Source organism: Bos mutus, chromosome 5, assembly GCF_027580195.1.
Source record: "Bos mutus isolate GX-2022 chromosome 5, NWIPB_WYAK_1.1, whole genome shotgun sequence".
In the NCBI taxonomy this organism is placed as follows: domain Eukaryota; kingdom Metazoa; phylum Chordata; class Mammalia; order Artiodactyla; family Bovidae; genus Bos; species Bos mutus.
In genome coordinates, this window is record NC_091621.1 from 97,440,193 (window position 1) to 97,468,133 (window position 27,941).

General features: G+C 39.2%; 1 protein-coding gene across 4 annotated transcripts in view; it reads left to right on the plus strand.

Moving 5' to 3' along the window:
* FGD4 (FYVE, RhoGEF and PH domain containing 4) overlaps positions 1-27,941 on the plus strand; it is a 234,582-nt gene that overhangs the window by 101,625 nt on the left and 105,016 nt on the right. Inside the window, exon 1 of one of the 4 annotated variants that reach the window (XM_005897000.2) lies at positions 26,760-26,945. The exons of the other annotated variants lie outside the window; for them this stretch is intronic. Coding sequence (XP_005897062.2) covers positions 26,855-26,945 — 91 coding nt within the window. The 5' untranslated portion in view covers positions 26,760-26,854. Of the gene's footprint in view, positions 1-26,759; positions 26,946-27,941 lie in introns of those variants that run through there. 4 annotated transcript variants of the gene reach the window in all.

Here is a 27,941-nt window from a genome sequence, read left to right on the forward strand (position 1 = left end):
AATAAATTTTTAAAAAGTAGAATGCACTGTTCAAAAGCTTTTTCCTATCACTGGTACTACTCAAATAGAAATTAGATAAACATTGATAAGAGATACTACGGAATAGGTTCATCTTTCAGGTATGAAGAATTAGATGACCTCTAAAGTCCTTTTCAACCCCTGTGTTAGAAAAAGTGATTTACTTTGGAATGATTAGTTTTAAAAATTCAATTAGATATTAGGGGAAGGTATGCAAAGCAAGTAGCTTTTGTGAAAGAGATATGAAATTGTAATAGAGGGGCTGCCAGAGTCTGTGGGATAAAGCATGAGGCAATGAATTTGAGTCACATCTTGAAAGAGGTGATAGGCTAGGATTGGATTATGTGAAAGTTCTTTTAAGGTCTACAGTGATTGATACTAAGGCAGATTTAAGATTCTACCAGGCATTTATGGATAAGGGAGAGTACCCAAGTTGGCTTGACAAATGGGAGAGCATTTTTCTTGTTCATCCTCTACTGACTGAGTGAAGTGGTACAGAACTGAAACTGAAAAAGAGAGCAATCAGAACACCCAGCATCTGGGTCTTTTCCAGTTAGTTGGCTCTTTGCATAAGGTGGCCAAAGTATTGGAGTTTTAGCTTTACCATCAGTCCTTCCAATGAATATTCAGGTTGATTTCCTTTAGGATTGCCTGGTTTGATCTCCTTGCAGTCCAAGGAGACAAGAGTCTTGTCTCAAGAGTCTTGTCTAGTACCACAATTCAAAAATGTAAGTTCTTCAGCACTATGACTACTGGAAAAACCATAGCTTTGACTATAAGGATCTTTATTGACAAAATAATATCTCTGCTTTTTAATGCACTGTCTAGATTTGTCGTAATTTTTCTTCCAAGGAGCAAGCGTCCATGGCTGCAGTCACCATCCACAGTGATTTTGGAGCCCAAGAAAATAAAATCTGTCACTGTTTCCATTCCCCCCCTACCCTATCTATTTGCCATGAAGTGATGTGACCGGATGCCATGATCTTAAATTTTTGAATGTTGAGTTTCAAGCCAGCTTTTTCACTGTCCTCTTTGACCTTTATCAAGAGCTCTTTAGTTCCTCTTCTCTTTCTGCCATTAGAATGGTATCTGCATATCCAAGGTTGTTGATATTTGTCCCAGCAATCTTGATTCCAGTTTGTGATTCATCCAACCTGGCATTTCACATTGGGTAGTGTGCATATAGGACTTCCTCAGTGGCTCAGTCATAAAGAATCTACCTGCAATGCAGAGATGCAGGTTTGATTCCTGGGCGGGAAAGATCTCTTTAATGAGGGCATGGCAATCCACTCCAGTATCCTTGTGTGGAGACTCCCATGGACAGAGGAGCTTGGAAGGCTACTATCCATAGGGTTCCAAAGAGTTGGACAGGACTAAAGCGACTGAGCACTCATGCAGTCTGCATAAGTTAAATAAACAGGGTAACAATATACAGCCTTGACATACTCCTTTCCCAGTTTGGAACCAGTCTGTTGTTCTATGTCTGGTTGTGACTGTGCTTCTTGACCTGCATGCAGGTTTCTCAGGAGGCAGGTAAGGTGGTTTGGTATTCCCATCCCTTTAAGAATTTTCCATAGTTCGTTGTGATCCACACAGTCAAAGGCTTTAGAGTAGTCAGTGAAGCAGTAGATGATTTTTCTGGAATTTTCTTGCTTTTTCTATGATCCAATGGACGTTGGCAATTTGATCTCTGGTTCCTCTGCCTTTTCTAAATCCAGCTTGTACATCTGGAAGTTCTCAGTTCACATACTGTTGAAGCCTAGCTTGAAGGATTTTTAGCGTTACCTTGCTAGTATGTGATGTGAGCACAATTGTACAGTAGTTTGAACATTCTTTGGCATTGCCTTTCTTTGGGATTATAATGAAAACTGACCTTTTTGCAGTCCTGTGGCCACTACTGAGTTTTCCAAATTTGCTGACATGTTCAGTGCAGCACTTTAATAACATCATCTTTTAGGATTGAAAATGGCTCAGCTAGAATTCCGTCACCTCTGTTAACTTTGTTCGTAGTAATGCTTGACTAAGGATTACTTGACTTCACACTCCAGAATGTCTGTCTCTAGAATCGGGGTTAATATCATTAGCATTTTCTGTTTGTACATAATATGCAAGATTTTTTAGATACCATCCTGGTTAATAAAGGTAATCTATTGTAAGCATATATGCTTGCTTACATTGATGTACATCATAACTACAAGTTATGTAAATTATAAAGTGATATTTTATTTATTTTTTAAGTTCTTATGTGAAATTTATTTTATTATTCTGAATATGAAAGTGAAAGTAGAATCGCTCAATCGTGTCTGACTCTTTGCGACCCCATGGACTGTAGCCTACAACACTCCTCCGTCCATGGGATTTTCCATGCAAGAGTACCGGAGTGGGTTGCCATTTCCTTCTCCATAAAGTCATATTTTAGTATGAACTCTTACATTTAAAATATAATAATGTTTATCTTAATAGAAAAAAAATCTCATTTCAAATTCCAGGAGAGTTATTAGACAATTCTAGTAGAAAGTTTTAGGTATACCAAAACTTTAATCCATTATTTAAATGAAAAAAAGAATAGGAAACTTATCATTTTAGTTTGAGATGATAATTTATCTAATGAATAGAGATCTGTGACATAATACTGGGACCTTTATTATATAATACTATAAGAGGCCTGGAAATTACCCTAATTTAAATTGGGCAAGTTCAAGTCAGTATTTTTTTGTGAGTAGCCCCAAAATTACTTAAATGTTTAGTAAGCTTATTAACTCATTCAAATAAGCAAATATTGTGTGGCCCCTAAATACTTTGAGCTGACCTTATCTTGGGGGAAGGACTATATTTATAAAAAATAACTTATTAAACTATTAGATTTCTTCTAATTTTCTCCTTTTCCAAATAACATTATATAGTCATTTTTATGTGTATACTTTGTTTAGGATAGCTCACCCAAGTGGCAAAGGTAGATAATGTAAAGTTTTCTGGTATTTGATATGCATTACTGTTTTGCCTTCTCAGTGCCTGTTTCATTTTCAGTTCAGTTCAGTAACTCAGTCATTTCCAACTCTTTGCGACCTCATGGACTGCAATATGCCAGGCCTCCCTGTCTATCACCAACTCCTGGAGTTTACCTAAACTCACGTCCATCGAGTCGGTGATGCCATCTAGCCATCTCATCCTCTGTCGTCCCCTTCTCCACCTGCCCCCAATCCCTCCCAGCATCAGGGTCTTTTCCAGTGAGTCAGCTCTTCGCATGAGGTGGCCAAAGTATTGGAGTTTCAGCCTCAGCATCAATCCTTCCAATGAACACCCAGGACTGGTCTCCTTTAGGATGGACTGGTTGGATCTCCTTGCAGTCCAAGAGACTCTCAAGAGTCTTCTCCAACACCACAGTTCAAAAGCATCAATTCGTCAGCGCTCAGCTTTCTTCACAGTCCAACTCTCACATCCATACATGACCACTGGAAAAACCATAGCCTTGACTAGACGGACCATTGTTGGCAAAGTAATCTCTCTGCTTTTTAATATACTGTCTAGGTTGGTCATAACTTCCCTTCCAAGGAGTAAGTGTCTTTTTTAATTTCATGGCTGCAGTCACCATCTGCAGTGATTTTGGAGCCCCCAAAAATAAAGTCAGCCATTGTTTCCACTGTTCCCCATCTATTTGCCATGAAGTGATGGGACTGGATGCCGTGATCTTTGTTTTCTGAATGTTGAGCTTTAAACTAACTTTTTCACTCTCCTCTTTCACTTTCCTCAAAAGGCTCTTTAGTTCTTCACTTTTTGCCATACTGGTGGTATCATCTGCGTATCTGAGGTTATTGATATTTCTCCCAGCAATCTTGATTCCAGCTTGTGCTTCATCCATCCCAACATTTCTCATGATGTACTCTGCATATAAGTTGCAATGTACTCCTTTTCCTATTTGGAACCAGTCTGTTGTTCCATGTCCAGTTCTAACTGTTGCTTCCTGACCTGCATACAGATTTCTCAAGAGGCAGGTCAGGTGGTCTGGTATTCCCATCTCTTTCAGAATTTTCCACAATATATTGTGATCCACATAGTGAAAAGCTTTGGCATAGTCAATAAAGCAGAAATAGATGTTTTTCTGAAACTCTCTTGCTTTTTCGATGATCCAGTGGATGTTGGCAATTTGATCTCTGGTTCCTCTGCCTTTTCTAAAACCTACTCGAACATCTGAAAGTTCATGGTTCACGTATTGCTGAAGCCTGGCTTGGAGAATTTTTAACGTTACTTGGCTAGCGTGTGAGATGAGTGCAATTGTGCAATAGTTGAGCGTTCTTTGGCATTGCCTTTCTTTGGGATTGGAATGAAAACTGACCTTTTCTAGTCCTGTGGCCACTGCTGAGTTTTCCAAATTTGCTGCCATATTGAGCGCAGCACTTTCACAGCATCATCTTTCAGGATTTGAAATAGCTCAACTGGAATTCCGTCACCTCCACTAGCTTTGTTCGTAGTGATGCTTTCTAAGGCCGACTTGACTCCACATTTCAGGATGTCTGGCTCTGGGTGAGTGATCACACCATTGTGATTATCTGGGTCGTGAAGATCTTTTTTGTACAGTTCTGTGTATTCTTGCCACCTCTTCTTAATCTCTTCTGCTTCTGTTAGCTCCATACCATTTCTGTCCTTTATTGAGCCCATCTTTGCATGAAATGTTCCCTTGGTATCTCTAATTTTCCAGAAGAGATCTGTAGTCTTTCCCGTTTTAGTATTTTCCTCTGTTTCTTTGCACGGATCATTGAGGAAGGCTTTCTTATCTCCCCTTGATATTCTTTCGAACTGTGCATTCAAATGCGTATATCTTTCCTTTTCTCCTTTGCCTTTTGCTTCTCTTCTTTTCACAGCTATTTATAACGCCTCCTCAGACAGCTATTTTGCTTTTTTGCATTTTTTGGGGGGGGGGGCGTCTCTTGCTCGCTGTCTCCTGAACAATGTCACAAACCTCCATTCATAGTTCATCAGGTACTCTGTCTATCAGATCTAGTCCCTTATATCTATTTCTCAATTCCACTGTATAATCATAACAGATTTGAGTTAGGTCATACCTGAATGGTCTAGTGGTTTTCCCCACTTTCTTCAATTTAAGTCTGAATTTGGCAATAAGGAGTTCATGATGTAAGCCACAGTCAGTTCCCGGTCTTGTTTTTGTTGACTGTATAGATCTTCTCCATCTTTGGCTGAAAAGAATATAATCAATATGATTTCAGTGTTGGCCACCTGGTGATGTCCATGTGTAGAGTCTTCTCTTGTGTTGTTGGAAGAGGGTGTTTGCTATGACCAGTGCGTTCTCTTGGCAAAACTCTATTAGCCTTTGCTGTGCTTCATTCTGTATTCTGAAGCCAAATTTGCCTGTTACTCCAGGTGTTTCCTGGCATCCTACTTTTGCATTCCAGTCCCCTATAATGAAAATTACATCTTTTTCGGGAGTTAGTTCTGAAAGGTCTTGTAGGTCTTCATAGAACTGTTCAGCTTCAGCTTCTTCAGCATTACTAGCTTCTTCAGCATTACTATTCGGGGCATAGACTTGGATTACCATGATATTGAATGGTTTGACTTGGAAACGAACAGAGATCATTCTGTCATTTTTGAGGTTGCATCCAAGTACTGCATTTCGGACTCTTTGGTTGACTATGATGGTTACTCCATTTCTTCTAAGGGATTCTTGCCCACAGTAGTAGATATTATGGTCATCTGAGTTAAAGTTACCCATTCCAGTCCATTTTAGTTCCCTGATTCCTAAAATGTTGACTTTCACTCTTGCCATCTCCTGTTTGACCACTTCCAATTTACCTTGACTCATGGACCTAACATTCCAGGTTCCTGTGCAATATTGTTCTTTACAGCATCAGACCTTGCTTGTATCACCAGTCACATCCACAACTGGGTGTTGTTTTTGCTTTGGCTCCGTCCTTTCTTTCTTTCTGGAATTATTTCTCCACTGATCTCCAGTAGCATATTGGGCACCTACTGACCTGGGGAGTTCATCTTTCATGTCCTATTATTTTGCCTTTTCATAGTGTTCATTGGGTTCTTAATGCAAGAATACTTAAGTGGCTTGCCATTCCCTTCTCCAGTGGACCGTGTTTTGTCAGAACTCTCTACCATGACCCGGCCATCTTGGGTGGCCCTACACGGCATGGCTTAGTTTCGTTGAGTTAGACATGGCTGTGGTCCGTGTGATCAGATTGGCTAGTTTTCTGTGATCGTGGTTTCAGTCTGTCTGCCCTGTGATGCCCTCTTTCAACACCTACTATCTTACTGGGGTTTCCCTTACCTTGGATGTGGGGTATCTCTTCATGGCCTCTGCTCCTGACCTTGAACGTGGAGTATCTCCTTTTGGCCGCTTGCTGCTCCAGTATTTGAGATAACAGTTTCTTTAGGATGGATCTTATAATTTAAAAGCATTTAACCCAGGGATAAAAAATGGTATTATTTAAATTTTTATCTTTTATTATGATGACATTCTGTTTCAAATATTTATTTACCAATATTATCACCATGTTACTTTTAGATGAAAATGGAATCATGGAATTTTCTTAATTTTTCATCATTATAATTGTTATCCTTGTTGGATAGTGTTGGGTAGTCTTCATATCTAGATTGATATAGAGAATGTGATTAAAATTTTGGAAAAATTCAAGTTAAAATTGTTCTGGAGATTTTTATTTTCCAAATTAGTGTATTTCCTTTTTTTTTTTTTAAATACAGCTGTTTGACCTCTCAAAGCCCTTTTGCTCTTTCTTTTTTATTTATTTTTGGCTGCACTGAGTCTTTGTTGCTGTGTGTGGGTTCTGTAGTTGTAGCGAGCAGGGGCTACTCTTGTTTGTGGTGAGCGAGCATCTCATTGTGGTGGCTTCTCTTATTGCAGAGCTCTAGAGCATATGGGCTTCAGGAGTTGCAGCTCTCAGCTTATAGAATGCGAGCTCAGCAGTTGTGGTGCAGCTTAGTTGCTCCGTGGCATGTGGGATCTTCCTGGAGCAGGCATCGAACCTGTGTCCCCTGCGTTTGCAGGTAAATTCTTAACCACTGACCCCCTAGGGAAGTCCAGAGTATTTATTTTTAAATTTATTTTAATGCATTTATTGTTTATGCTGCCGACTTTTAGTCATAATTTTAACATTGATACAGTACATTTATGTCAACATGACTTAATTTCAGGAATAACCTGCAGATTGAAGAGTTATTAGATGAAATGTATATAAGATCCCTGTGAAAAACTACCTGTCTTCTAGAAGTTTCCTTCTCAAAAGGAATCATCTATGAAACCATTATGTGCCCTGAGGATACAAAAAATAAATCATTGTAGTGTAGGAAGCAGATCCTAGAACTTGGAACATTTTGCCTAAGGGGTAGGGGACAAAAGCACTGGTTGCTCACTAAGTTGTGTCTGACTCTTTGTGACCCCATGGACTGTATAGCACACCAGGCTCCTCTGTCCTTCACTGTCTCCTGGAGTTTGCTAAGATTCATGTCCATTGAGTCAGTGATGCTAGACTTATTTGTACACTTTCATTCAGTTTATGTGTTGAATACAGCTAGTATTTCAGGGACAGGTGAGGAATTCTGAGGGGAAAGTGGCAGGTAGGCAGTGGCAAGTTTACTTGCCTCCTTTCTGCCCTGATGTTTTAGGTACAAGCATCTTTTGTACCACCCAGAGATTTGTAAGTTATATGTTGCTGTTCAGTCGCTCGGTCGTGTCCGATTCTTTGTGACCCCATGGACTGCAGTATGCCAGGCTTCCCTGTCCTTTACCATTTCCTGCAGCTTGCTCAAACTCATGTTCATTGAGTTAGTGATGACATCCAACTCTCTTGTCCTCTGTCATCCCCTTCTCCTCCTGCCTTCAATCTTTCCCAGCATCAGGATCTTTTCCAGTGAGTCGGCTCTTCACATAAAGTGGCCAAAGTATTGGAGCTTCAGCTTTAGCATCAGTCCTTCCAATGAATATTCAGGGTTGATTTCCTTTAGGACTGACTGGTTGCATCTCCTTGCAGTCCCAGGGACTCTCAAAAGTCCTCTCCAGCACCCAAATTCAAAAGCATCAATTCTTTGACACTCAGCCTTTTTTATGGTCCAACTCTCATATCTGTACTGGAAAAACAATAGCTTTGACTATATGGACCTTTGTCGGCAAAATAATGTCTCGCTTTTTAACATGCTGTCTAGGTTGGTCATAACTTTTCTTCCAAGGGGCAAACATCTTTTAATTTCAGGCTGCAGTCACCATCTGCAGTGATTTTGGAGCCCAATAAAATAAAGTCTTTCACTGTTTCCATTGTTTCCCCATCTATTTGCCATGGAGTGATAGTATCAGATGCCATGATCTTAGTTTTTTGAATGTTAAGTTTTATACATGGCATAGTATTTAAATGAGTTGTCAAACTAAAGACTGTGTGTCTTTTTCTTTTAACAAAAAACACAACTGTTCCCTATTTACTAGCCCTTCATGTAAAGAGAGGTAGCCACGGGGACTTCCCTGGTGGCTTAGTGGTAAGGAATCCCCTTGCCAATGCAGGAGAAACGGGTTCGATCCCTGATCCAGGAAGATCCCACATGCAGGGGAGCAGCTAAGCCCATATGGCACAACTCTTGAGCCTGTGTTCTGGAGCTGTGAAGATGCTGCTACTGAGCCCATGTACCGCAACTGCTGAAGCCTGCATGCCTAGAGCCCGTGCTCTGCAACAAGAGAAGCCTTTATAATGAGAAGACTGCACAGCACAACTAGAGTAGCCCCCAATTGTCTCAACTAGAGAAAAGCCTGCACAGCAATAAAGACCCAGCTGGCCAGAAATAAAGTTATTTTTAAAAAAGAGAGAAGTAGACACCGTACATATTTTGCAGGTTCTTATCTAGTAGATATATTTGAAGAAATAAATACAGCGTGTCATTTTCAAGTAAAGGTGGTATTTGAATCAGTGAGAAAGTAACTGCAGTCAGCAGAGGAAAAGTGCTCTGTGGACAGAAAGTTTTTTGAATGATTGGAAATGTTTCCATTACTCTGTCATTTTACCACCAAAAATGACATATATCTTTTCCTTTTAAAAGTTAAAAAAATACAACACCCTCTTACACCCAAACTTAAGTACGGTTTTCAGTTTTTTTGGAGCATACTTGATTTACAATGTTGTGTTTTTTTTCAGGTATACAGCAAAGTGAATCAGTTACTCATATACATATATCTACTCTGTGTGTGTGTGTGTATCCTTTTCCCATATAGGCCATTCCAGAATATTGAGTAGAGTTCCTTATGCTTGCTATACAGTAGGTTCTTAATATCTATATCATATATAGTGAAGTGAAGTGAAGTCGCTCAGTCATGTCCGACTCTTTGCGACCCCACAGACTGTAGCCTACCAAGTTCCTCCATCCATGGGATTTTCCAGGAAAGAATACTGGAGAGGGTTGCCGTTTCCTTCTCCAATCATATATAGTAGTATGTATTAAATTCAAGTCTTTTTAAAAATCTTTAAATTTTTTGTAAGTAGTTTTAAAATATTAGACCAAATTAAAAAAAAAATGCAACAGCTTTCAAGACATCTAGGAAGATGGACGTTTACTAGAAGAATTTCAAGGAAATCCTTTGCATAATTGGTAGATAAGATTGAAAAATATATATATCATGATTTAGTAAGTGTAGCCAGTGATATACTTCTTCCCGGTAGAACAGCAAATCTCAGCTCTGGCAATCATTAAAACCATGTACAGAAGTAAATTGACTTAGTTCCACTCTTTCAAATGTCTGTACCATGAAATATTTAAGCAAGATATTTCTAAAAAACAAAGCAGATTGAATCACATTGTTTTTTCTAAAATGGTATTCTATCTTTATTGTTGTTTGGTTGCTAAGTCGTTTCTGACTCTTGTTCGACCTCATGGGTTGTAGCCCATCGTACTCCTCTGTCCATGGGATCTTTCTGGGCAAGAATAGTGGAGTGGGTTGCCGTTTCCTTCTCCACGGGATCTTCCTGGCCCAGGGATTGAACTCATATCTCCTGCATTGACAGGTGGATTCTTTACCACTGAGCCACCTGGGAAGCCATTTTATCTTCACCTCATCCTATTTTAAGTTGTTTTTGTTTTATAGTATTCATTTTTGCACTATCATGCTTGTATTTAATGTATATACATTCCTACATGTGTCTGTGCATACATTTATATTTGAGAGTGCAGTGCCCACATTTTATACTGAGAGGATGTGCCATCAAAAAGTTTGGAGACCACTGTTCTGGAAGGTCTCCCCTAACCCTCCTCTGTGCACCAGTAACAGTAACAGGGCCCTGGCCAAACTTGTCAGTCACCATTTTGCTTGTCTGCTTTCTCTTTGACTTCTTAGAAGAGACCATTTAGTGAAGTTTTATTATGTTTGACGCAACATCCACGGGACCCATAATAGTGAATGGGACACTTATGGTCCTTGCTTTCCAGAAGCTTTGGCAGTAGTAGGGGTGACAAATGCTGAGAAGTTATAAATGCTCAAAGGAAATCCAGAAGATAGTGAGATTAGTCATATGTAAAATTCTTAAGGCCACAGGAATTGAAAAGGGTAGTGTGGCTAAAGAAAAATGAGATTCCATAAAAGTGATGATCAGAACTTTCTAAAAAAGATTCCTAAGTTCTTAGCAATGAACTCTATTGAATCCCATGTAAGGACTCAGTATTTCTTTGTAATTATTAATAAGTGGGTTAAACCATTTTAAAAGGGACCTCAAATTGATGGCTCCAAATTTTCTTTGACTCACACAATGGTTTTTGAGTTTAAAATTTAAAAATAAAAAATTATTCTCTCATTTGCCATTTAACTAATTCATATTGTTTTAAACCTGTATGCTTACCCATTTGCATTATCTGCATGAATGCTAAATACATTTGTCCCTGTTACCTTATATAAAAGATAAAAATACTCCATATTCCATTAATAGTAAGTTGTTGACCATTATAAAGTAATTTATCTTGAGTTCTATTAGTCATTAATGTTCAAACTATTGTGTCTAAAAGACTATATTGATATTTTTAGTTCTTAGTATAATACTTAAAATCTGAGCATTATTTGTAAAGTTCACAATATATAGATTGCTAGAATAATAATTTAAAAATTTCGACAAGTACATTTGTAATTTATCAAGTACCAATTATCAGTTAAGGCCCATATGATGGAAATGGACCTTAAATTTTTTTTTTTAATTAAAATAATTCGTTGCCTTTTTATCCTTGGTCATCTTTTCTGCCACCAAGACAATAACTTAGAAAAGTTATTGAAAAGCTTACTGAAATTTAAATGTAAATTTTTCTTTTTTTCTTTGGAGTTTTCTTTATTCCTATAATACAGAAAGTCCCTTACATACAAACTTTCAACTTGCAAACTTTCAAAGATGCAAACATACGTTTGCCTGTGTGAATCCTCTGCAAGTGGTTGTGCTTTTGTGTACTTTACAGTACTGGATATAGAGTACAGTAGTGAAGTATCTTTATTGGAGGCCCAGGATGTCTGGAAGCAAGCATAAAAGCAATGGTGATGTAGCTGATACTATGGTACTTTTCAAGGTACTGTATGGTAAGATTAAAAATGTTTTCTTTATTTTTATGTATTTGTTTTTTTAATATATTATTTGTGTGAGAACTACTATAAACCTAGTACAGTACAGTAGTATGTAGCCAATTGTGTTAGTTGGGTACCTGAGCTAATTTTGTTGGACTTAATGAACAAAACTTGGACTTAACAATGTGCTCCTGGAATGGAACTCATTCGTATGTAGGGGACTTACTATACACTTCTGAGATTGCATCAGAAATTAAACTGCGTGTTTTAATTGTGCCATATTACCGTGGGATAAAAGGGAAGAAATAATAAGTAGAGTGGATAATTTGCAAAGATAAGGTGCTGGATATATTTAGGGTTATATTTATTTTTTCTTTACATTGAGTTTGTCCTTTAGGAATGTTTGGGCCAACACAAAAGGCCTAAGCAGCAGCTGTTACCCCAGTAAGTAGTACATTAGAGTCTTCAGGAAAGGAAGACAGTACTTAAATCTTGGTCAAAAAGAGAGTATGCTGTATGGCTCAGGAAACTCAAACAGGGGCTCTGTATCAACCTAGAGGGGTGGGATGGAAAGGGAGATGAGAGGGAGGTTCAAAAGGGAGGGGATAATACCTATGACTGATTCATGTTGAGGTTTGACAGAAAACAACAAAATTCTGTAAAGCAATTATCCTTCAATTAAAAAATAAATTAATTTTAAAAAAAGAGAGAGAGAGAGAAATGAAAGCGCTCTCTTTTTACTCCCAAGTTAGTAGCAAGTAACTGGCTGTATTTTATTTACCCTTTATCTGACCTGGCCAGGGCAAAGCTCAAGTTTTATTTTCTTAAAGCCTCAGAGGAGCCTTTTCTGGAAACAGCATGGCTATTTCAAAGTTGGGGGGGGGGAGTTTCCGTGGAAATTTATGAAAAGAAAGCATTTTTCTTAACTTCCTTCTCAAAACCCTTGATTGATGGAACGTGGTTTGGAAACATATTTTGAAAACAGTGGCAAGAGATGAGACTAGAAAGGTAAGCAAGGGACAGTGCCTTGAGGCCTTATAAGGAGTTTGGATTTCATTCTCAATGCAGTAAGTAGCCATTGAGGATATCAGCTGACAAGTGAGGAATAGTTCTGCAAGCCACAATGAAATTTGTGAATCCGCTACAGGTTTCCTCAATTTAGAATCTGAAATAAGATCCTTTCCCTCTCTTTGCTGCATAATGAAATCTTCATCCCTCAAGATAAAGTTTAAGCTTCCCTTCTCCAGTGAAGGAGGTTGTTTAAGAGAGGTTGGTACTGGAATTAGATATTTTAGTGGAGGAGTTGGACCCTTGAGTGAATAGTTTGTTCAAGGTAGACCCTGAAGAAAGGAAAGAATGCAGAGAAACAGTACAGGCAGTAGAGAACATGAACAAATAGATTGAGGAATAGCATATGTGTATATGTAAAATATACACAACATAAAATTGATCATTTTAGTCATTTTTAAGTGTACAGTTCTCTAGTATCAGTACATTCACATTGTTTTACCACCATCACCACTATCCATGTCTAGAATTTCTTTTGTTTTTCCTAACTGAAATTCTGTACCTGTTTAATATACCCATTTAATACTTGCAGAAATATTTTGTTCTCGATACATGACAACCACAGTGCTAGAACCCTATCAGTGGACATCATCATGGTTGTTGTGTAGTTGCTCAGTCGTGTCTGACTCTTTGCAACCCCATGGACTGCAGCACGCCAGGCTTCCCTGTCCTTCACCATCTTCTGGAGCTTGCTCAAACCCATGTCCATTGAGTCAGTGATGCCATCCAGCCATCTCGTACTCTTTCATCCCCTTCTCCTCCTGCCTTCAGGCTTTCTGGCAGATGAAAGAGATGCAGGTAAAGAACACTAAACTGCTAGAGTAAGGGCGTTTGTAAAGAGTGACTCCGTCGTGAGATGCGTAAGGCAGAAGGATACGGAGCGACTGAACAGAGAAGAGAATCGGGCACCTGTTATTTGCCCAGCATGATATTAAGTGCTTGGTATATGTTCTTTAATGAAGCATAGCTAAGAATGGATTCGTTCAGGAGTTTAGAGTAAGAAAGGTAGCTAGCTGGTGGCAATACTGGAATTGTAGAACTTGAAATCTCAGAATTAACTTCTTGATGAAGTGATGTGACAGGAAATATGTAGCTCATCCAGTCTAGAGTTGTTACTTGGTATTCAAGTGGAATCCAAAGAAGTTCTGTAAAAATAATGGCCATAATGAAAGAAGAAACACCATATTTATCAATTAACTTTGTTCCTGCTTTGAATTTAGATAATATCGATGATTTGGGATTAGTACAAAGCAAAATTAGATGAAAAGCATGCCTTTATCTTAAAGAGTGGAGCATGATAGGGGAAATGCTGAAATATTACCAACCTAAAATTGTGTTTACTGCTGAGCTGTGTATGTGAACAGATGAAATGACTGGTGTGATGCAGGAAATCTATAGGTGAGGTCAAACAAACTATAAATTGGGGCATGAGGATCAATTCCATAATTTAGGCTCATAAGGAATGGCTTTCTAATCCAAGATTAAATGTTTTTAACCAGAAGAGCATTGTTAAAGTCATATAACACTTCAGATACAAGGTTTCTTCTCCTAAATTGCATACCTAAAATATACAAACTATTCCTATCCACATGCCGTTAGAGAGAGGTATAACTTCTCATCATAGTCTTCCAAAGTAGAAGAATATTAATAGAATTGAGCTAAAACCCAGAATGAGCAACAGTTTAACCTACGATTGTATTGTCGTCCATCAGGAAACCCTGGTTTGGGGGACTGTCTAATGATACTGTGTGGTTGGGACTTTAAGTGACTAAATAATTAATATAAAAAATGAATTAAAAGGGGCTTCCCTTGTGGCTCAGCTGGTAAAGAATCCACCTGCAATGTGGGAGACCTGGGTTCAATCTCTGGGTTGGGAGGATCCCCTGGAGATGGGAAAGGCTACCCATTCCAGTATTCTGGCCTGGAGAATCCCATGGACTGTATAGTCCATGGGGTCGCAAAGAGTCGGACACGACTGAGCAACTTTCACAGACATACATACATATATTAAGAGGCTTCCCTGGTGGCTCAGTGGTAAGGAGTCCATGTGCCAATACAGAGTACATGGATTTGATCCCTGGTCTGGGAAAATCCCACATGCCACAGGACAGCTGAGCCCGTGCACCACAGCTGCTTAGCCAGAGCACTAGAGCCTGTGAGCCACAACTGTGGAGCCCAGGTGCTGCAGCTACTGAAGCTCTTGTGCCTAGAGCCCATGCTCCACAAGAGAGATCACTGCGGTGAGAGGCCGCAACTAGGGAGTGGCCCCTGCTTGCTGCAGCTGAAGGAGGCCTGCGCACAGCAACAAAGACCCAGCAGAGCCAAAGAGTAAATAAATAAATCTTTAAATATATATTAAAATTGTTTTAATTTAAAAGAATAGAGATTGAGGGATAATTGGTTTGTTTTGAAGATCTGTATAAAAATAGTTTGGGACAGAATATTCAAGAAACTAGATTTAGAGACTTCCCTGGTGGTCCAATGGTTAACAGTTAATGCTTCTAATGCAGGGGAGGGGGGAGGTTCAGTCCTTAGTTGAGGAAGACCCCACATACTGCATGGCATGGCCACAAAGAAACAAAACATCCCCCACGATTTCCTTAGCATGCATTCAAGAACTTGTAGGCTTCACTTCATTAAGATTCAGAGACATACAAAATGGAAATTACACATCATTTGATTGGGCTTTTTAATTATAGTTTTTTTTAAGTCAATGAGGAAATCATTTTAATAACAAATTGATTTTATTAGATGATTATTAGAGTACTAAAGTGTGCAAAATAGATTAAGATTCATATTTCATTCTATGAAAATGGAGATTGTCTCCCAGTTAAATATCATTGGAGAATCAATTTGAGGATTTTACTCCTTAGTTAATAACTGAAAGTAAGAAGTACTTTAATTATTTTTTTCCAACTTCTTGTTCTGTTTGAACAAAGTGAAATACTAACTTTCACTTGGTATAATTGTCCTGTTTTTATACTGCCAAAATATATTTATCAGTAAATAATTTTTTAAGCCAACTTTGCCATTAGTACATGGAAGTTTTCAATTATATGTTAGATGATATGCTGCTGCTGCTGCTGCATCGCTTCAGTCGTGTCCGACTCTGTGCTACCCCATAGACAGCAGCCCACCAGGCTTCCCGTCCCTGGGATTCTCCAGGCAAAAACACTGGCGTGGGTTGGCATTTCCTTCTCCAATGCATGAAATGAAAAGTCAAAGTGAAGTTGCTCAGTCGTTTCCGACTCTAGCGACCCCGTGGACTGCGGCCTACCAGGCTCCTCCGTCCATGGGATTTTCTAGGCAAAAGTACTGGAGTGGGGTGCCATTGCCTTCTCCGAGATGATATGCTAGGTAGCTATAAACCAGATTACTGGGAGAGGAGCTTCCCTGGTGGTCCAATGGTTAAGACTCTGCACTTCCACCGCAGAGGGCACGGGTTTAATCCCTGGTCAGAAAACTAAGATCCTGTGCTGCACAGCTTGGCCAGAAAAAAAAAAGCAAGGTCAGACAACTTCGTTCCCGCCCCTCTCCCCTCTTTTTTAGACATTATAAATTAGTAAATTTTAATTCAAGAAGCACAGGTTACATGGTAAAATTTTTGTTTTAGATCATTTACATTAGAAATGGTAAGCTATTGAAAATACTAGCAGCCTTTAATAAAAAGTAAACTAAGTTTAATATAGTGATAAAGCAAGCGGTTATGAAATAACCTTGTGACTGGGAGAACTTTCTGACTTCCTTACTCAACAGAATTTGTAAAGAAATAACGACTCTACGAGGAGGAGAAGCCTGATAGCAGGGTGACAGCCCACTAAGTCTTTGTGCGTGCATATTAAGTTGCTTCAAAGTCTTTAATACATATCTAAAGTGAATAACTGAGTTGGTTAGCCTGGAGTTTAGATATTTTTCAAGACTGATGTCAATGACAAATAATCTTATTAATTAACTAAATTAAACATTAATTTGAAAGAACCTTTTAAATATATTGTTATAAACGTCATTGTTCACAAATGGACATTGTGTGGGGAGCTAATTAGGTTACTTTTTATTTTTATTTATTTTTTTTCCTTTTTTTTTTTTTTTTTTTTTTAATTTTATTTTAAAAAAAAATATCACATGCTCCCCATCCTGAACCCTCCTCCCTCCCAACCTCCCCATACCATCCCCCTGGGCCTTCCCAGCGCACCAGCCCCAAGCATCCAGCATCGTGCACTGAACCTGGACTGGCATCTCGTTTCATACATGACATTTCACATGTTTCAATGACATTCTCCCAAATCTTCCCACCCTCTCCCACAGAGTCCATAAGACTGTTCTATACATCAGTGTCTCCTTTGCTGTCTCGTACACAGGGTTAACGTTACCATCTTTCTAAATTCCATATACATGCGTTAGTATACTGTATTTATGTTTTTCCTTCTGGCTTACTTCACTCTGTATAATAGTCTCCAGTTTCATCCACCTCATTAGAACTGATTCAAATGTATTCTTTTTAATGGCTGAGTAATACTCCATTGTGTATATGTACCACAGCTTTCCTATCCATTCATCTGCTGATGGACATCTAGGTTGCTTCCATGTCCTAGCTATTATAAACAGTGCTGCGATGAACATTGGGGTACACGTGTCTCTCTCCTTCTGGTTTCCTCAGTGTGTATGCCCAGCAGTGGGATTGCTGGATCATAAGGCAGTTCTATTTCCAGTTTTTAAGGAATCTCCACACTGTTCTCCATAGTGGCTGTACTAATTTGCATTCCCACCAACAGTGCAAGAGGGTTCCCTTTTCTCCACACCCTCTCCAGCATTTATTATTTGTAGACTTTTGGATCGCAGCCATTCTGACTGGTGTGAAATGGTACCTCATAGTGGTTTTGATTTGCATTTCTCTGATAAAGAGTGATGTTGAACATCTTTTCAAGTGTTTGTTAGCCATCTGTATGTCTTCTTTGGAGAAATGTCTATTTAGATCTTTGGCCCATTTTTTGATTGGGTCATTTATTTTTCTGGAGTTGAGCTGTAGGAGTTGCTTGTATATTTTTGAGATTAGTTGTTTGTCGGTTGCTTCATTTGCTATTATTTTCTCCCATTCTGAAGGCTGTCTTTTCACCTTGCTAATAGTTTCCTTTGATGTGCAGAAGCTTTTAAGTTTAATTAGGTCCCATTTGTTTATTTTTGCTTTTATTTCCAATATTCTGGGAGGTGGGTCATAGAGGATCCTGCTGTGATGTATGTCAGAGAGTGTTTTGCCTATGTTCTCCTCTAGGAGTTTTATAGTTTCTGGTCTTATATTGAGATCTTTAATCCATTTTGAGTTTATTTTTGTATATGGTGTTAGAAAGTGTTCTAGTTTCATTCTTTTACAAGTGGTTGACCAGATTTCCCAGCACCACTTGTTAAAGAGATTGTCTTTAATCCACTGTATATTCTTGCCTCCTTTGTCAAAGATAAGGTGTCCATATGTGCGTGGATTTATCTCTGGGCTTTCTATTTTGTTCCATTGATCTATATTTCTGTCTTTGTGCCAGTACCATACTGTCTTGATAACTGTGGCTTTGTAGTAGAGCCTGAAGTCAGGTAGGTTGATTCCTCCAGTTCCATTTTTCTTTCTCAAGATCGCTTTGGCTATTCGAGGTTTTTTGTATTTCCATACAAATTGTGAAATTATTTGTTCTAGCTCTGTGAAGAATACTGTTGGTAGCTTGATAGGGATTGCATTGAATCTATAAATTGCTTTGGGTAGTATACTCATTTTCACTATATTGATTCTTCCAATCCATGAACATGGTATATTTCTCCATCTATTAGTGTCCTCTTTGATTTCTTTCACCAGTGTTTTATAGTTTTCTATATATAGGTCTTTAGTTTCTTTAGGTAAATATATTCCTAAGTATTTTATTCTCTTCGTTGCAATGGTGAATGGAATTGTTTTTAATTTCTCTTTCTGTTTTCTCATTATTAGTGTATAGGAATGCAAGGGATTTCTGTGTGTTGATTTTATATCCTGCAACTTTACTATAATCATTGATTAGTTCTAGTAATTTTCTGGTGGAGTCTTTAGGGTTTTCTATGTAGAGGATCATGTCATCTGCAAATAGTGAGAGTTTTACTTCTTCTTTTCCAATTTGATTCCTTTTATTTCTTTTTCTGCTCTGATTGCTGTAGCCAAAACTTCCAAAACTATGTTGAATAGTAATGGTGAAAGTGGGCACCCTTGTTTTGTTCCTGACTTTAGAGGAAATGCTTTCAATTTTCACCATTAAGGATAATGTTTGCTGTGGGTTTGTCATATATAGCTTTTATTATGTTGAGGTATGTTCCTTCTATTCCTGCTTTCTGGAGAGTTTTTATCATAAATGGGTGTTGAATTTTGTCAAAGGCTTTCTCTGCATCTATTGAGATAATCATATGGTTTTTGTTTTTCAATTTGTTAATGTGGTGTATTACGTTGATTGATTTGCGGATATTGAAGAATCCTTGCATCCCTGGGATAAAGCCCACTTGGTCATGGTGTATGATCTTTTTAATGTGTTGTTGGATTCTGATTGCTAGAATTTTGTTTAGGATTTTTGCATCTATGTTCATCAGTGATATTGGCCTATAGTTTTCTTTTTTTGTGGCATCTTTGTCAGGTTTTGGTATTAGGGTGATGGTGGCCTCATAGAATGAGTTTGGAAGTTTATCTTCCTCTGCAATTTTCTGGAAGAGTTTGAGCAGGATAGGTGTTAGCTCTTCTCTAAATTTTTGGTAGAATTCAGCTGTGAAGCCGTCTGGACCTGGGCTTTTGTTTGCTGGAAGATTTTTGATTACAGTTTCAATTTCCATGCTTGTGATGGGTCTGTTAAGGTTTTCTATTTCTTCCTGGTCGAGTTTTGGAAAGTTGTACTTTTCTAAGAATTTGTCCATTTCTTCCTCGTTGTCCATTTTATTGGCATATAATTGTTGATAATAGTCTCTTATGATCCTTTGTATTTCTATATTGTCTGTTGTGATCTCTCCACTGTCATTTCTAATTTTATTGATTTGATTTTTCTCCCTTTGTTTCTTGATGAGTCTGGCTAATGGTTTGTCAATTTTATTTATCCTTTCAAAGAACCAGCTTTTGGCTTTGTTGATTTTTGCTATGGTCTCTTTTGTTTCTTTTGCATTTATTTCTGCTCTAATTTTTAAGATTTCTTTCCTTCTACTAACCCTGGGGTTCTTCATTTCTTCCTTTTCTAGTTGTTTGAGGTGTAGAGTTAGGTTATTTATTTGACTTTTTCTTGTTTCTTGAGGTGTGCCTGTATTGCTATGAACTTTCCCTTAGGACTGCTTTTACTGTGTCCCACAGGTTTTGGGTTGTTGTGTTTTCATTTTCATTCGTTTCTATGCAAATTTTGATTTCTTTTTTGATTTCTTCTGTGATTTGTTGGTTATTCAGCAGGGTGTTGTTCAGCCTCCATATGTTGGAATTTTTAATAGTTTTTCTCCTGTAATTGAGATCTAATCTTACTGCATTGTGGTCAGAAAAGATGCTTGGAATGATTTCTATTTTTTTGAATTTACCAAGGCTAGCTTTATGGCCCAGGATGTGATCTATCCTGGAGAAGGTTCCATGTGCGCTTGAGAAAAAGGTGAAATTCATTGTTTTGGGATGAAATGTCCTATAGATATCAATTAGGTCTAACTGGTCTATTGTATCGTTTTTAAAGTTTGTGTTTCCTTGTTAATTTTCTGTTTAGTTGATCTATCCATAGGTGTGAGTGGGGTATTAAAGTCTCCCACTATTATTGTGTTATTGTTAATTTCTCCTTTCATACTTGTTAGCATTTGTCTTACATACTGAAGTGCTCCCGTGTTGGGTGCATATATATTTATAATTGTTATATCTTCTTCTTGGATTGATCCTTTGATCATTATGTAGTGACCTTTCTTTGTCTCTTTTCACAGCCTTTGTTTTAAAGTCTATTTTATCTGATATGAGTATTGCTACTCCTGCTTTCTTTTGGTCCCTATTTGCATGAAAAATCTTTTTCCAGCCCTTCACTTTCAGTCTGTATGTGTCCCCTGTTTTGAGGTGGGTCTCCTGTAGACAACATATGTGGGGTCTTGTTTTTGTATCCATTCAGCCAGTCTTTGTCTTTTGGTTGGGGCATTCAACCCATTTACGTTTAAGGTAATTACTGATAAGTATGATCCCGTTGCCATTTACTTTATTGTTTGGGGTTGAATTTATACACCATTTTTGTGTTTCCTGTCTAGAGAATATCCTTTAGTATTTGTTGTAGAGCTGGTTTGGTGGTGCAGAATTCTCTCAGCTTTTGCTTATCTGAGAAGCTTTTGATTTCTCCTTCATACTTGAATGAAATCCTTGCTGGGTACAATAATCTGGGCTGTAGGTTATTTTCTTTCATCATTTTAAGTATGTCTTGCCATTCCCTCCTGGCTTGAAGAGTTTCTATTGAAAGATCAGCTGTTATCCTTATGGGAATTCCCTTGTGTGTTATTTGTTGTTTTTCCTTGCTGCTTTTAATATTTGTTCTTTGTGTTTGATCTTTGTTAATTTGAGTAATATGTGTCTTGGGGTGTTTTCCTTGGGTTTATCCTGTTTGGGATTCTCTGGGTTTCTTGGACTTGGGTGATTATTTCCTTCCCCAGTTTAGGAAGTTTTCAACTATTATCTCCTCAAGTATTTTCTCATGGTCTTTCTTTTTGTCTTCTTCTTCTGGTACCCCTATGATTGAATGTTGTAGCGTTTAATATTATCCTGGAGGTCTCTGAGATTGTCCTCATTTCTTTTAATTCGTTTTTCTTTTTATTCTCTCTGATTCATTTATTTCTACCATTCTATCTTCTAATTCACTAATCCTATCTTCTGCCTCTGTTATTCTACTATTTGTTGCCTCCAGAGTGTTTTTAATTTCATTTATTGCATTATTCATTGTATATTGACTCTTTTTATTTCTTCTAGGTCCTTGTTAAACCTTTCTTGCATCTTCTCAATCCTTGTCTCCAAGCTATTTATCTGTGATTCCATTTTAATTTCTAGATTTTGGATCAATTTCACTATCATTATTCGGAATTCTTTATCAGGTAGATTCCCTATCTCTTCCTCTTTTGTTTGGTTTGGTGGGCATTTATCCTGTTCCTTTATCTGCTGGCTATTCCTCTGTCTCTTCATCTTGTTTAAATTGCTGAGTATGGGGTGTCCTTTCTGTATTCTGGCAGTTTGTGGAGTTCTCTTTATTGTGGCTATTCCTCACTGTGTGTGGGTTTGTACAGGTGGCTTGTCAAGGTTTCCTGGTTAGGGAAGCTTGTGTCAGTGTTCTGATGGGTGGAACTGTATTTCTTCTCTTTGTTCAGTCGCGCTGTGGGGAGGGAGGAGGGATGCTGCAAGCAAATAACACTGGCGTGCGCTCGCACTGCCTCAGCCACACTGGGTCTGCCCCCGCTCACTGCGCGTGTAGCCTCCCTGCCCACACTGCTCGGGCTCTAGGTTGTTCCGCCGGGAACAATCCAAGGCTGGCCCTGGGTTGCATGTACCTCCCAGGTCCAAGCCGCTCAGGTTCAGGCACTCGGATAGTCCTCAGAGGCGCAGACTCAGTTGGGCCTGAGTATTGTGCTCTTCCCAGGTCCGAGCAGCTCAAGTGATGAGGTGTTTGGCGAGCGCCAATGCTGCGACTTATCGCCTCCCTGCCACTCGGTTATCTGGGCGCAAAACCGGCGCACCTTCTTAGGCAGATGTTAACCGTCCAGACCCCCAAGAAGTTTTAGTTAGCAAAGAAGCCTGCTTACAGTTTTATAGATAATGTCTCTCTGGGGCTGCGATTGCCCCCTTCCGGCTCTGGCTGCCTATCACCGGGGGAAGGTCTGCAGCCGGCTATCTCTGTTCAATTCTTTGTTCCGTGCACGGGCCTGGCGGTCTTAGGTTGGGGCTGGCTTTCGCGTAGTAGATATCCCACAGTCTGGTTTGTTAGCCCAAATTATTTCGCTCAGATAGTGCTCAGGGTATTCAGGCCAGATTCTTACTCTAAGCGATGCAGCCGCGCGCTGCGCCTCCCTGCCCAGCCCCGCTTGTTAATGGCGCCTGCAGGCGTCTGCGCTGCTTCTCCACTGGGGAGTTACCGTAGGACTCGCAATCTTGAGTTTTAATTGTTTATTTATTTTTTCTTCCTGTTACGTTGCCCTCTGTGCTTCCAAAGCTCGGCACAGATTCGGCAGTGAGAAGGTTTCCTGGTGTTTGGAAACTTCTCTCTTTTTAAGACTCCCTTCCCGGGACGGAGCTCCGTCCCTCCCTCTTTGTCTCTTTTTTGTCTTTTATATTTTTCCTACCTCCTTTCGAAGAGTTGGATTGCTTTTCTGGGTGCCTGATGTCCTCTGCCGGCATTCAGAAGTTGTTTTGTGGAATTTACTCGACGTTTAAATGCTCTTTTGATGAATTTGTGGGGGAGAAAGTGTTCTCCCTGTCCTACTCCTCCGCCATCTTTGAGAGTCAGAGAGGGAGGTCCTTTCCTAGGTTACTTTTTAATTTTTCAAGATTTTTAAAAAAATCACAGGAAACAAATACAATGAACCAGTAATTATCTCTACTATTGATGATGAGAAAGGCAATAGATAATATCAAAAATCTTTGGTTTTTTTTAATTATTGGATAATTTATATACAGTAAAATTCACCCTCTTTAGGGTACAGTTGTGAGTTTTGACAATGCATACAGTCATATAACCAGCACAACAATGCAGATATGAAACATTCCCATCACCTTTGGCAATTCTGTTGTACCCTTTTGTAATCAAATCAGTTCTTCCACCCTCCTGCAACCTTGGATCTAGTTTTTGTCCCTGTGTGCTTCAGTACTTTGGCCACCTGATGCGAATAACTGACTCATTTGAAAAGATCCTGATGCTGGGAAAGATGGAAGGCGGGTGGAGAAGGGGATGACAGAGGATGAGATGGTTGGATGGCATCACTGACTCAATGGACATGAGTTTGGGTAACATCTGGGAGTTGGTGATGGACAGGGAGGCCTCACGTGCTGCAGTCCATGGAGTCGCAAGGAGTCGGACACAACTGAGTAACTGAAATGAACTGTGCTTGCCTTTTCCAGAATGTCATATGGAATCTTAAATGTGTGGCATTTATTTATTATTTTTGGCTTCAGTGGGTCTTGCTTGCTGCGTGTGGGCTTTCTCTAATTGTGGGTGAGCAGGGCCTACTCTAAGTTCTGGTGTGTGGGCTTCTCATAGACTCAAGGCACCTGGGCTTCAATAGTTGCAGCACATGGGCTTGGTAGTTGTGGCTCTTGGGATCTAGAGCACGGGCTCAGTAGTTGTGACCCATGGGTTTAGTTGCTCTGTGGCTTGTGAAATCTTGTGGACCAGGATTGAACCCATATCTTCTGTATTGGCAAGGGATTCTTACTCACCGTGCCACCAGGGAAGTCCTCTAGTGTTTTAAGTTGGCTTCCTTACTAACACACATGCAAGTATCCTTAGCTCATTTCTTGAGGGTTGTAAAGACAGATTTACCACAGTTTGCTTATTTATTCACTGATTGAAGGTCAATTGTGTATTTTCCAGCTTTTGGTAGTTATGAATAAAGCCTCTGTAAATATTCATGTACACATGTGTTGCCGATTCACATTGATATATGGGAAAAACCACCCCAATATTGTAATTATCCTCCAATTAAAAGAAATAAAATTTTCATTTGTATGTTTCTGTTAATGTAAGTATTAGTTTCACTTGGGTAAGTACCTAGGCGTGTCATTGCTGGGTCATATGGAAGTGCTGGTTTAACTTTATAAGAAACGGCCATGGCTGCTCGGAGAAGGCAGTGGCACCCCACTCCAGTACTCTTGCCTAGAAAATTCCATGGACAGAAGGGCCTGGTGGGCTGCAGTCCATGGGGTCGCTAGGAGTCGGACACGACTGAGCGACTTCACTTTATTTTTTCAATTTCATACATTGGAGAGGGAAATGGCAACCCACTCCAGTGTTCTTGCCTGGAGAATCCTAGGGACGGTGGAGCCTGGTGGGCTGCCGTCTATGGGGTCGCACAGAGTCAGACACAACTGAAGCGACTTAGCAGCAGCAGCCATGGCTGCTAGTGAGTAGCTTAAATTTAGTCACTAGTTTGTGGTAGATGCCGAATATAATTTCAGATTATCTGTTGTGAACAATAAGAGTCAATGATATTTTGTTTAAAACTGTAATTATCACTTCTAGCTGCAAGTCAATGGCACCCCACCCCAGTACTCTTGCCTGGAAAATCCCATGGATGGAGCAGCCTGGTAGGCTGCCGACCATGGGGTCGCTAAGAGTCGGACACGACTGAGCGACTTCACTTTCACTTTTCGCTTTCATGCATTGGAGAAGGAAATGGCAACCCACTCCAGTGTTCTTGCCTGGAGAATCCCAGGGACGGGGGAGCCTGGTGGGCCGCCGTCTCTGGGGTCGCACAGAGTCGGACACGACTGAAGCGACTTAGCAGCAGCAGCAGCTACAAGTCTTATTGTGGTTTTTACTATATAGATTCAAACATGAATTTTATTATATCTTTATTGTGCAAAAGAGAATTGAATTTCTTAAAGGTTATTATTTTACTAGTGTTACTGGCCAAGATTTTTAATCTGTTAAACCTAGGTTTCTCTTCTGCAGAATGGTAATTATTACTCCATACCTTACCTATACTATTTATTCCTTTTGCAGAAGAGCATTCTCTTTTGTAAAATATTGATAAATTATTACTACCTCACAGTGAGGATTTAATGAAATGCTGCATGGAAGGTGCTTACCAGAGCACCAGGCACAAAGTAAAGGTTAGCTATAAAAAAAGAAAAGGTGTTTGTTTGAAAACCAAACCTAAGATTATAATTTAAATATGGCTGTCAAAATTCAGCAAGCACAAAATTGGAGCATTTTATGACAGGGAAACATTCTGCTTTTTGCATTACTGAAATTTGCCAAGGCTAAGTGATCTTTGGTATCAAATATAAAGAGTTTTCCTGACACAGTGAATTTTAAACAGACAGGTGAAGTTTGTGAAGGACATAAAAGGCAATTCTGGTGTCTTCTCTTTGACTCCTTTTCTCCATGTTGTAATTGTCTATTCATCCCTAATATGCAGGTTTCTTTTATTAAGAATTAAGTTGATAAGTCTACTTCCCGATGAGCCTTATCTGAGTGTGTAATACATAGTTCCCTCATACCACACCTTGAGTGTTTCCTACCTGCCCTGATATTAAGCAGTTCCTAAGCAGGTGCAATTGAGTCAGAGCTTTAGGCTGCCACTGAGTATCAAGTCTCTGCCCCAGCAGTTCTCCAAATGTGATTCCTGTAGTGTAGTCCCAGACCAACAGTGTCAGCATCACCTGGGAGCTTGTTAGAAGTGCAGATTCTGGGGTTGAATTCAACTGAGATAGGACCAGGCAGTGTGAGTTTTAAAATTCCATCCAGGTGATCTGGTGTGTGAGAACCACTGCATCTGGACACAGTAAAGGAGGGTTTTGGAAACACTTCTTTCAACTGTGAGAGTGATGTCTATAGCCTGTTACTTCATTGTAATTTTATACATATTTTAATTGACACTTTCTGATTTTTCAGGGCTATGAGAAATTTTGAAAGTACTGGTAAATGATATAAACTTATAAAGATGTATAAAAATAAGTAAACAGTGCTCTGAAATCACATAAAACTTGGTTTCCTTAGGAAATTTATGAGTAGTAGTTATTCACCCTGCACCAAGGTCAGTGAACTATGCTAAAATAGAAAGTCTTCAGTGGCAAAATAGCATTTGAGATCTTTCAAAATGACATTTTAACATCTTAAGCCTGTGAATCCTGAATCTGTAAACCTCTTTGGTCCAGTGCATGGACCCAGTTCAAGTGGAAACAAACTGTTTTCATGTTGGCTTTTTTAGAGCATTACTAATAGTTCAGGAATTAGCCAGTTTATAAACTGTCCTATTCCCAAGTGTATTTCTAGTGCATTTTATGCTCCTATGAGCTTTCATTGTTGTTTACTGTAATAAATAGACATCTCTCCATCCTCATATACTTGGTCTTTTGAAGAACACTGCAGCAACCCTCCTCTGGGGAGGAGTGGCATATTATGCATGAGGTTGTCCGTGAGCAGTGAGGTCTGAGAAGGTCCTGAAGTAAGCAGTGCATCATCAGAGCTCCCGGCTGACCTGTGGCTGCGAGAGGCTTCAGAGCCGGGAGTGAGATTTTATCACATGAACTTTAAAAGAGTAAAGCCAAATATTTTCTTATCAAACCAAAGTAGACTAATTTTCAGTATATATGAAATGATGTCCACTGATGACGGTAAGTAGTTTCATTTTCTAGTGTGTCTTTTCTCTTTTTTTCTTTTTTCTCCCCTCGGTTTATGTGGGTCATTTTACAACAGGATGCTTAAAGGGCATGAAAGTTGCAGAGTTTGGTTTAAGTTAAGAATAAGATTCACATTATTTTTCAACTTTAACATTAAAATATGTGCTCTATTTATGGTTTCTGCTTCTTCCAGGAGGCTGTTTCTGGGTTAGCAAAATACAAGTTTAATAGTTCTCTTTCTCTGACTCATTCTTACTAACATTAGAAATTTGAAAATTTAGTCACTGACGGGAGGATGCAGAGAAAGAAAATCAGAGTTTTCTCTTTTTTTCTTTCATTTCTGGTGTGAACAAAGCTAAGAAATATTTGCTACTAAACGTTTTCAAGTACTACTGCACAGAATACTGTTCTGTTCAAGCAAACAAATCATCCACCATCCCAGTCTTCTTGTTTTAGCAGAGTTCAGAAGAGTGAATATTACCTGCTTTTCAATATGAGATAGCAAATAGAGACAGGCATGGAAGTATTTTTGTTGTTGTTAGTGGTATTCAGCCATCGTTTTTCTCCTCCAATATTCTGGAGTGTATTAATGAAAAATTGATTCTTTCAAAGAGGAATGAAACTCTATGTGGTAGAAATGTAATCATGTGACAGGAAATTTCTGCTAAAAATATTTTTTAAAACTGAGATGGGTTTAATTCTGTGATGCTATTTTCCCACTGTCTGCATGGATCTATTAACCTTCCTGAGGAATGTCTACACTGCTGTCTACACTGTTAAATAAAATGAACTGAACCTTAAAACAGGTAGTCTTCATAGTTTATCAGGATTCTTTTCCTTGCGGTGTCACTTTTTCCTTCTTTAGGCCTTGGGGGGGTGGAGGGGCAGGGGGGAGGGAGTTGCACCGAGTATGGAAGTCCAAGGGTGGGGCTGGTCACAGTTCTGCAGCCGGGAAGCTGAAGCTCCCTCCTGCAGCTGCACAGTCTTGGC